Source organism: Aspergillus bombycis, assembly GCF_001792695.1.
Source record: "Aspergillus bombycis strain NRRL26010 chromosome Unknown contig00078, whole genome shotgun sequence".
Classification (NCBI taxonomy): Eukaryota; Fungi; Ascomycota; class Eurotiomycetes; order Eurotiales; family Aspergillaceae; genus Aspergillus; species Aspergillus bombycis.
In genome coordinates this window covers 162,251-172,971 of record NW_019170080.1, presented here as the reverse complement: position 1 = coordinate 172,971, position 10,721 = coordinate 162,251, and the positions used below count along the sequence as shown (strand labels likewise).

Sequence of the window (10,721 nt, the reverse complement as noted above, 5' to 3'; positions counted from 1 at the left end):
GGTTGGACACACCTCCTCGCACCAATTCAAGGTCGACGTAACGGGACTCCAGTAGCCAGCCTTGGTAGGCGGATATGGAAAGAAGGGAAGGGCAGGCCACTCAGGCATAACGGGCAGAGACCGACTCCGGCTGTCCACGGATGATGGTCAATCTCTGTTGTGACGGGGTAATTATCAGGAGGAGCTATAGAAATGAGGGCATGGCAGATACAAAGAGGGGAAGAAAAAAAGAAAAGTGACTGTACAAAGGGAGAGGCGTCGACTGGCGTTCGTGGAGTTACTTTGTACCTAAACTAACTCGACATCCGTTCGGTTCATGCAGACCCGTGACGTCGATTGATTACGAGTAGGTCAAGCATCGCAGGCTGTCAATCCACATTTACAGGAAACCGATTGGCTAGCCTGTGACTCCGCCAACTGCCGAATCATTTCTTGTGCTAGGTACTAGTACTTAGTAGGACTTGGTTACTGAGTGCGGGTGTAATTTTGACTTTGCCCTAACTATGGATGCATCCGGCCTACAATACAACTTTCGTATTGAAGATCCCTGGATGAGACATCGAACGAAGGGTATTTTCAGTCAAGAGTTATTCCCCCAAAATTGCTGCGGGAGAGTTTAAGGCTGGGTTCGTCTAACGGGAAATCATCTCCCAATTGGCAGAATTCCATACATATACCTCGGTACATCCATGGATGGGTACAGTTCCAGGTGGAGTCGCAGGTCTTACTGCACCCAAAATACTACATGGACACCAACTAAAACGTCTCGTGGCCGGGGATCGTAACCCGTTTGGCATAAAAGTTAGGTAAGCCGATGTACTGTAACTCTGCCGTACTGCACACCTTCCCCGAACCAAACTGAGTCCTGTATTCGAGTACCGGAAATACACCGCATGTGGCCGCCTGAGGCTGTATCCGGCCAATCATAGTGCATTCGAAACGGAACTCTGATGACTTCACCAACCGCGATGTTTGAGAGGAAAAATACGACCGGCAATTCCGTTTTTCTGGAACCTCACATCGTACCTGATCTGAGTACTAGTAGTACATGTCAGATCTGACCTTTCCAATTCGTCTTCACTTTTTCTGTCTCGCTTGAGATGTGGTCTCTGCCGCCCCTTTCGTGACTGTGACCGCATTCCGGTCTCTCGCAAGCTTCTCATCTACGAAAAAGCGGTGTCGGTTGCGGATGAATTGAATCTGCTGTGATACTCACTGTCTAATAATCAACATTTCGAGCACATCTAAACTTCGTTCCGTGAACTTTCCAGGCTGGGCCTGTGAATAACCTTGCGATGTCGAACAGCGCTGCATATGCAGTGCCGCAGGTGAAAAAGACCTCTGCCACTACGAGTATGTTCCTCTATTTGACAATCTTGTTTCACTGGTTTTCTTTCTTTGGCCCGTTAGAGAAAACTACAATATTTTTTCGTTAGACCAAACAAAGTGACTCCTATCTAATTTTCTGGCAGCATCAAAAACTACTTTTCATTTCGCCGCCGGCCTTTGTTCCGGCCTCAGTTCCGCCATCCTCCTCCAGCCAGCAGACCTCCTCAAGACCCGAGTCCAGCAGTCTCAGAACGCCACGCTTCTACCGACCATAAAGTCCATTATCTCTTCTCCGAATGGAATTCGCGGCTTATGGCGCGGAACCCTTCCCTCCGCACTCCGGACAGGTTTCGGCTCAGCGCTCTATTTCACAAGTCTCAATGCCCTACGACAAGGTTTAGCGCATACCGGGGTTCCAGTCGCCCTCTCCAATGCTGGCGCAAACGGTAAAGGTGCGGCGTCTTCGTCTGCTCTTCCGAAGCTGTCGAACTCGGCCAACCTTGCCACGGGTGCAGCCGCTCGTGTTGCGGCGGGATTTGTGATGATGCCCGTCACCGTGCTGAAAGTACGGTATGAGTCGAGCTATTACGCATATGGCAGTCTGTACAGCGCAGGGCGCGATATCCTCCGCACAGAAGGTGTGCGAGGCCTTTTTGCTGGGTTTGGGGCAACCGCTGCCCGTGATGCCCCGTACGCAGGGCTCTATGTTCTTTTCTATGAGCAGTTGAAGCGGCGCTTCGCATCGCTAGCCGACTCGGGAACCGGTGACCAATCGCTGAAGTCATCGTCTTCATCAATTAACTTTGTCTCTGGAGCATTGGCGGCCGGCCTTGCTACCGCGATTACTAATCCGTTTGATGCGGTCAAGACTCGACTGCAACTTATGCCAAACAAGTACGGAAACATGATGCGAGCGGTGAAGATGATGATTCAAGAAGATGGCGTGCGGAGCTTGTTGGGCGGCTTAGGGTTGCGTATCACCAGAAAAGCGCTAAGTTCAGCACTCGCATGGACAGTGTATGAGGAGCTGATTCTTCGTGCGGAGAATCACTGGGCATCAAGAGACTAAGTGCTAGATGTCTGTATAACAAATAACCTATTTCTTTCCTTTGCTCGAGCATATATTTGGGAGTTTTGGTTGGGTGATAAAGGAGTTTGGGTATACATCGTGGCAATCATCATTGTATCATATATAGGTGCGATCATATATCATCAGAATCCCAACTCATGACGAAAAAATGAACATCAACACGAAACATTTCAGGTCCAACAAGTCATCAAAGTTTACATAAAAGTCAATAGACAGCTCGGACACCAAATCCTAAGCCATGAAAAGCAGACGTATAGAGGTATCACTTGTGTTTCGCAAAACAATTCAATCGGCTGATCAAGTAAAAATCCATGCCCGCCGACTGGGGCTCTTCTTCCGCACAAGGTACATCTTGTCCTTCTTCCTGTCATTGACCTTCAACTCTGTCAGTGTGTTGGAGGTCTGGGTAATGAGCTTGCCTTCGCGAAGTCGGCGCGTGTGGTCAAAGAGCTCTTCCTGGAAGTCTTCCGAGATCCATTGTTTGATAATAATATAGTTGCTATCGCGCTGTTGACACCTGTCAGTTAGCATTGCCTACTTCGGAGATATCAAGCCTTCGAGGGCACTCACGTCATCCCAGTCCCAGGGTAAGTGATAGGCCATCAGAGTATCAGGCAGAAGATGTCTGCGGTGGACCTAGACACTGATGTTAGTTTGGCTAGACACGGAAATTTTTAGTAGGTAGGTAGCATACCTTGATCCAAGTCGCCCGGCGGTGTTCTTCCTTCTCTTCCTTTTCACTTTCGTCGTCGTCGTCCTTCTTCTCCTTTCCCTTCTTTTTCTTCTCCTTCTCCTTCTCCTTTTCCTTCTCCTTCTCCTTCTCCTTCTCCTTTTTCTTCTCTTTCTCTTCCCCCTTACCTTCTTCTTTCTTCCCCTCCTCCTTCTTTTTCTTTTTGGTGATTATCTCTTCGATTTCTTCCTCTGTGTAACCGAATTCGATCCTCAGTCGTGTCCTAAATTCTTCGTCACGTCTCCGCTTCGCTTCTCTTTCGGCATTGATCCGCCGCTCCTCATTCAATTTCCATTCCTCGATGGCCGCTGCCTTCATCGCAGCTTCTTTACGTTCTTTCTCCTGTTTTACAAGCAGGGCTCTCGCCTCCTCATCTCGGATCTCTTTTTTGATCCGCTCGCGCTCTTCCTCTTCGTCAATCTTGCGCTGGAGTTCCTTGAGCTTTTCTTGACGGATCTGCTCTTTAAGTCGTTCCTGCGCCTCCTCCGCGTCGATCCTGCGTTGAAGATCCTTGAGCTTCTCCTCCCGCAGCTTTGATTTGACATCTTCGTCCTCCCTAGCTTTGCGTTGGGCGTCCTCAAACTGACGCAGCTTGTAACGATGTTCTGCTTTGCGCTGCTCCTCCTCTTCTTCGATTTTGTGTCGGAGCTCCTTGAGCTTCTCTTCGCGCAGTCTTGATTTGACGCCGTCTTCCTCCCTAGCATGGCGCTGGGCTTCTTCAAATTGATGCAGCTTCCAGCGGCGTTCCGCTTGTCGCTGTTCCTCCTCCATGCGCTGGCTCTTCTCATACCTCTCAAGCCTCCTCAGTCGCTCGCTAATCTCATCCTCGTACCAATCTTCCTCCTGCTTGAGGATACGAACATCATGAGAATCACGAGCGTCACGGGCTTCAAGACGATTGCGAGCCAATTCCCGTTCTAAGCGCTCTATTTCCTGCTGCTGTCTCAGCAGTTCCAGATCTTGTCGATGGTCGTTCTTTTCCAGCAGCCGCTGATCGATCACCAGCTCATAATCCCGCTCATGTTGCCGCGGCGACGCCTCTCGTGGGGTACTGGCAGTGCTGGCACGAGGACGTCGATGATGAGCACGTAGGAGGGTCTCGTCTTCTGACTCGTAGGGATCAATGTAAGTCTCCTGGTGCTGGTCCTTACGGGCCTTGTTGGCACTTCTGTTGGAGCCCTGATTCCGCGACTCGTTTTTGATATCGACGATGACGGCCGGGGGTGGCGGGGGGCGCTCGTGAGACCGTCGTCGCCGGGCGCCTGTGGAAGCAGAGCGGTGCAGATGCACGTCCTGCACGACGGGACTCAGGTAAGTGGTGCTGCCGTGATCGGGGCTGATGCGATGACGGGAGAAGGAACGCCTCCTAAAGGACGTTCGGCGGCGGCCGTTTTCCATGGAATAGTCGGACTCTGAGTAGTCGGACTCGGAATCGGTCCATGGGACGATGTGGTGTTGTTGATGACGAGGCATCTTGGCGTGAAGACTATGTTATTTGGTTCTTTGATTTGTGTCACGCCTTCCTTTTTTTTTTTAGAATTTTTTTTTGTTCTCTTCTGGGATCAAATGGGCCTAGTTTTCTATAGTGTTTCCAATGATGACAGTTGGGATGTGGGCTGTCGAAGCGGGGCGGTTTTGTGGTTCAAAAGAGGAGACACAAGAAGTGACGTAGGGGGAAGAAGCACTTGGCAAACACAACTTTCCAAGAAACAGCTGTGGTGGGATTAAGAAACCCTAAGAAGGTGGCAGGGGTCAAAGGCAAAGCACAAGGAGGGGTAACCTCTGCAAGCGAAAGAAGGGCAAAAAGAAAGAAAAGTGAAAGATAAGCAAACGAAGAAGAGAAGCGAAGAGAAATAAGACCGAGCCTCAGTGTCAGAAGGGAAGGAAAAAGGACCAGCCCCCGTGCCTCGTAAACGCGGGCGGTCCAGCTGAAAAGTGGGGGACAAAAGACAAGAAAAGGCGTTTATTATTCGACTGTCGTGATCGCTGGGCAGGAATCACCCATTGGACTGGCCGTTTGGGTTTTGGGGGTCAGGCTGAGCGATGATCCGCATCGGGCGGCCACTTGGTGACTTTATCTCTCTCTCTCTCTCTCTCTCTCTGTACGGAGTAGAAGGGTTGTAGATATAACACATGCCCATGGATGATGGGTATCTATTGATAGTACACTCGACGACATGAATTTCTTCGAATCAACCTTTCCTAGCACCTATACTACTACTAGCAGTACTCCTACGGACTCTAGCTCCAGCGGTACCCAATGAATGCCTCCCCGCGCGCCTCGACAGCCCTAATTTAGTCCAAGTTCGCCCGAGCGCAACCTAACAAGCACTTCTGCAACCCAGCGGTTATGTGAAACATGTCCTTGACATAGGTTGTCTTATCAAGACCCCCGGTTCATCCTTACTACCTACTATACATAGATCTTGCCACTATAGACTATAGTAGATAAGTCCCTGGCCTCAATCAAAAGCGAGTGGTTACGGCGACCGCCAACCAAGGAAAACAAGGCGGTTAATCCCGCGGAACCAGAACTTTCTTTGATCATCCATCGATCGATCTTCTGATAGATTGGTGGCACGCGCGTGACGGATAGATGTGGACGTTCTTTTTACCTCCCAGTGAATTTTTGGTGAGAATTAAACCGATCAAATATGACGATCATTTGCATTTGCCGCCCGATACACATGACGTCGGTGGGTGTCATGTCGATGAAGGAAGAGTCAGTGACCATCATCAGCCTTGTGGCGGCGGGTGGGGAACTTTTCAGCATTTAGTGCGAATTAGTACTAGGGAGGGGTTTGGGTAGGTTATCGGGGAGTACTTCAAAGTAAGGACTCATGGGATATCTGTTACTTCCCTCTGGATTAGCATGTGCTCGAAGGTTTGTACCTGCTTAGGGTGTAGTATATGGGCTGATGTATTCCCCGGGGACTCGAGCTTTCATCATTGGGCTGGCCGCGTCTAATTGCTGCAATGCCACGCAAACTCTATCCCAATTTCCGAGACCCCTGCCTCCCTAAAGAAGTAAGCACGTGTGTTAGTATAGTAAATCACTATATTATAGACCAGTAGCTCAGTCCCTCCGGGGCTCCGTAGTACATGCCTTCTTTGTCGTTTTTCCCATCTCCCTACACTAACAGGACCGGCATACAACTATCTTAACTCCCATACACAGCGGTGAAGACAACCAAATAGAGTTTGCAGTGTATTTATTTTAATACACGAACAGCTACGATATCTCAATCAGTTCCATACCCAACATCCTTTGCTTCCTCGTCATCCTAGCACTAAAGGCGTACTAAGTTCATAGCAATTACCTGCTACTAACCACCACTACCACAATGGCCACCCCCCTCGGCGACCCAGTCAACCAACCCCCAGCCCAAACAGCCCACCCCCAAACAACTCCGAGGCTGCACAATCGACCTCATCCATCTATCCCCCTCCCACACGGAGTCCCTCTAGTCCCTCGTCGGCGGCACTTCCGACCCCACCAAAGCATCAACATGGACCTACCTCCCTGAAGGACCCTATCCAGAGACCAACTTCGACAAATTCTACACCTCAGTAACTACCAAATGCAGCTCCACCGACCCACTCTTTTACGCCATCGTTGACAAAAGCCAAAAGGTTCTGGGCTGGATTACCTTAATGAGCATCGTGCCTGAGCAACTAAGGCTCGAGATCGGGTGGGTGCTGTTCTCGCCTGCACTGCAACGCACGACGGGTGCGACGGAGGCGTCGTATCTACTGCTGAAGTATGCGTTCGAGGAGCTAGGGTATCGGCGCGTGGAGTGGAAGTGCAATGCGCTGAATGAGGGGTCGAAGAGGGCAGCGGAGCGGCTTGGGTTTATGTTTGAGGGGGTGTTTAGGCAGCATATGGTGGTTAAGGGGAGGAATCGGGATACGGCTTGGTTTTCGATGTTGAAGGAGGAGTGGGATTCTAGAGGGGTTAAGGAGGCGTTGGAGGGTTGGCTTGCGGAGGATAATTTTGATGAGTCTGGGGCGCAGAAGAGGGGTTTGGAGGGTATTAGGGAGGAGATTCTAGGGAGGAATAGTAAGAATTAATTGTTGGATAAGTGTATAGATGCTGCTTATGCACTACTGCGCAGGTTGACCTCGTAGACAGGCGGGTATAGGAATCATAGGATGCTCTTTCAATAGAGCTAAATGGCCACCTCGGTTATTGGACGATCTTTCGAATCACCAAGGACTTAGCGAATTCAGGGCATAGTCTATGATTGGCTTCGAGACCATTTTCAATTCAGACTCATTAGGGCGGAGGTCGCGATGGTATTCATTAAGTGGGAGGCTGAGAGCATCAGAACGGCAATCAAGCAGCATGCCTGCCGCAGTGGCGTGCTATAGATACCTAGTAATGGCAGCTTAAAAGGCAATAGGAATTCCTTTAATCCGGTAGAAACTCTTCAACTTTCTACTTACCAGAACTCTGAAAAGTTCTCCCATGACTTCAGGGGGGTATTAGCTCTGAGCTCCCTGAAGGGATGGCCGGTACTCGGACGGTAGCCAAAGCATGTTCTCAGAGTTCCAAGTCACCCATGCACTATTGGGACTGGCACCATATACTTGGAGTCGTGTTACGTCAGGATTAGGCTTAGACTTTCCTGTGTCTAGGACTAAAGATAGATGGAGAGTACCCGGTCAGGTTCAATGTTGGAGTTGGTAATGTCGAATGGCTTTATATAGGCAATGTCTCTATGGCCTTCGAGTGTCTGGAGGCCCTGCCCAGCGCCGACATCCTAGATTGGACCATACCTGCTGTTCTGCTTGTTTCAGCGAACATTTTCCATAAGTATGGAGTTGAAATGAATCAGCTCAGTGAGGAACACCGGCACCAATACATGGCGAGTCACATGCTGCCTCCCCGTTGCTCTATTTGCTCGAAGCACCTTCCTGGATGTTACGAGAGCCAGTATCAATCTAGTCTGGAGGGCTTTTACTATCCTGTTCAATGCCTTGGAGTTTGCGATCAGGACTGTTTTGCCATAGGGGTATATGGTGCAGGGATTTCAGATGAGATTCCCTCATTTTTTATCACCTGAATGGGGTTGTAATGAGGCAAAGTGTTTTAGTTTTATGCTGAGTTTCATGTTCTTTGTTCTTCATTATAGCACAGAACGACACGCTGTTGTATTCCTGAAATCTCTATTTCCTCATGAAATCCTCGCAAGTGGCGCCAAACGCGCAACAGATGTGGCATATTCTATATTTCTCGATTCCATCACCACATACAACGCCCCGATTATCCCGAGAAAGGCTCATGGTGCAGGCATCACATGTTTGTGTAGCTTTATTAGATCCCACCCCAAGCTGGTACCGGCCCTGTTGTCCCTGTCCATCATCTCTTAGCTGCATGCCGTAACCAGTCAAAAGGTCTCGCATCTGGGTATGACCCGTTAATTGTATCCACCACGTTAGACTGCGACCAAAGCGATCCTGGGGTTCATGGTTGAGCGGATGGGTCTCGAGAATCTGCTGTACGATATTACAATGACCATGTTGAACGGCCGCGAACAAAGGCGTGAGGCCAAATCGATCTGGGCGATGAATGTCGCCGCCACGTGATCTGAGTTCTTCGAAAAAGCCCGTATGACCTTCGACGACGGCATAGAAAAGTGCGGTCCTGCCTATTCGGTCCACATTGTCCCATCCACATCCAGGAGCCTGCAACAGTCGCGTAAATGCAGCCTTATTGCCACGGCTGGCCGCCCAAGAAAGAGCATTACGCCCGTAGCGGCCGTCTGTTCCTAGGAGAGATACGCCTCCCTGGATCAAAACCTCTATCATAGCTTCGTTACTCTCCAGCGCAGCTTGACACAAAAGCGGCATGTGGAGTATTCCCTGCTCAGTGTTGCTATTTGAATATCTGAGCAGCAGCTCCACCATCTCTGAGTTACCGTGGTAGATAGCTATCCCTGCTGGAGTTTGTCCCAATGTATTCCTCATTAACAGTAAGTCCGGCTTGCTTTTCAGGAGCACGTCCACAACTCCTGGCATGTCGAAGGTTTCGCTCTTCCTCCAGAAGACGGGTGGGTTACTACCGAGTGCGACTGCATAACCCAGAGGCGTCTCCTGTTCCTTGTCAAGAGTAACAGGCTTGGCTTTATGGTCTAGGAGTAGCTCCACCATTCTTGGATTTCCCATGAATACAGCTTCAAACAGTGCTGTGTAGTGGTTGGAATTCCGGGCCTCAGTATTAGCCCCGGCCTCTAGCAACTGCTCTATAATATCGATACGGTCATGAGACGCAGCTAGGATCAGTGGAGTGTAGCCGCTCGATTCAATTCGCGCCTCCAGGTCACTTCCATCTGCAATCAGACGCTGCATGATGATCCTCCACGCCGTGGTTCCTTGCCCTTCAGGTGCGGCAGTGACCAAAATAGCTAGTGGGGTTCGGCCTTCAGAGTTCCTGACATTGACTTTGGCATTGTACTCCAGGAGCAAATCTACCACCGCGGCTTGACACGTCGCAACGGCTAGACACAACGGCGTGTTCATGTTCATATCTTGCGCCTCGACATTGGCCCCCCTCTCCAGTAAAAGCTTGACGACCTCTACATGCCCATTTAAGGCGGCCAAATGAATCGGTGACCGTTCCTTTTCAGTCGTATCTCTTTCGTTAACGTCCTCGCCGTTCTCCAACAACATCTGAACCACAGCTGTATGGCCCCCTTCTGCGGCACATATCAGTGGCGTGCATCCAGCCACCAAGGCCAAGAGCTGCGCTCGAGCTGGCTCCCCCGAAGGCACAAGGGAAGAAAAGGCTCTTTGGAAGTGCATCGCCGCAAGGGTTTGCTGCATAAAGCTACTTCTATCACTCATACTGTTGATCAGGGCTCGTTCTTCTAGGAGATTTTGCACAATGTCTGCGTTGCCAAATAGAGAGGCGATCTTCAGAGCAATACGTCCGTCTTTATCATCACAGTCGGTCTGTAGCCGACCGTTCCTGCTTCCAAATACTCTGATCTTTCTCTCCTCGCCGAATTGTGGGGCCTGAGTCTGTTCTTGAGACGACATATTGATCTAGGGTTTTGAAAATGCGAAGTATGGTTGAAAGTTTGTTAATTGAATGATACTGGACGTGATGATTATAGTACAGCACCTTATTGATCGCCCCCCAGTCCGTCTATATAGATAGACCTAAAAGCAAGGGGGCTTTGTAAAAATTAGGCGACTAGACCCCGTTGCCTGTTTGTAAATATGCTGAAAGATGGTATACATTTTACCTGAGAACTATTCAAATTTGTGATAGGTTCATGGGTTTCATTGTCTACTAAGACAGGCAGCAGTTTCTGCCTGAGAATGACGGTGGCCACGACAATTCCTGAGATTCCGCCCAGAAATTCGGTATGCTGCTTTCGGGATCCTAGCTAGGCTGCGGCAGCATCCAATTTGTAGGTTGCATGCAATCGCTTTCCGAACCATTCTAGCCTGATCCAGTTAATTGTACGCGCATGGTGGTTCTAGTTGACTGACTTGTTAAACCTTCTCTGTTTTCCAGGTCTTAATAGTAGTAAACTCAATCAGGCACGGCTTTAGCATTGAAAT

General features: G+C 49.8%; 4 protein-coding genes across 4 annotated transcripts; 2 read left to right on the top strand and 2 right to left on the bottom strand.

Moving 5' to 3' along the window:
- Nucleotides 1–1,295: 1,295 nt before the first annotated feature.
- ABOM_009322 (putative mitochondrial carrier protein) lies at nucleotides 1,296–2,398 on the top strand (the record flags this gene model as incomplete). The annotated part of the gene is made up of 2 exons (XM_022536450.1): nucleotides 1,296–1,353; nucleotides 1,473–2,398. The coding sequence occupies 2 exons, from the start codon at nucleotides 1,296–1,298 to the stop codon at nucleotides 2,396–2,398; spliced, it is 984 nt and encodes a 327-aa protein (XP_022386732.1).
- A 318-nt stretch (nucleotides 2,399–2,716) lies between these two features.
- On the bottom strand, nucleotides 2,717–4,634 carry ABOM_009321 (uncharacterized protein; the record flags this gene model as incomplete). The annotated part of the gene is made up of 3 exons (XM_022536449.1): nucleotides 2,717–2,926; nucleotides 2,990–3,055; nucleotides 3,114–4,634. Coding segments are annotated over 3 exons (1,797 nt in total), but the record flags the coding sequence as incomplete, so codon positions are not given.
- Nucleotides 4,635–6,493: 1,859 nt separating this feature from the next.
- On the top strand, nucleotides 6,494–7,220 carry ABOM_009320 (GNAT family N-acetyltransferase; the record flags this gene model as incomplete). Its single annotated transcript, XM_022536448.1, has 2 exons — nucleotides 6,494–6,517; nucleotides 6,618–7,220. The coding sequence occupies 2 exons, from the start codon at nucleotides 6,494–6,496 to the stop codon at nucleotides 7,218–7,220; spliced, it is 627 nt and encodes a 208-aa protein (XP_022386731.1).
- A 1,098-nt stretch (nucleotides 7,221–8,318) lies between these two features.
- ABOM_009319 (uncharacterized protein) lies at nucleotides 8,319–10,190 on the bottom strand (the record flags this gene model as incomplete). Its single annotated transcript, XM_022536447.1, has 1 exon — nucleotides 8,319–10,190. One exon carries the CDS (start codon nucleotides 10,188–10,190, stop codon nucleotides 8,319–8,321), a length of 1,872 nt encoding a protein of 623 aa, XP_022386718.1.
- Between the last annotated feature and the right edge of the window lie 531 nt (nucleotides 10,191–10,721).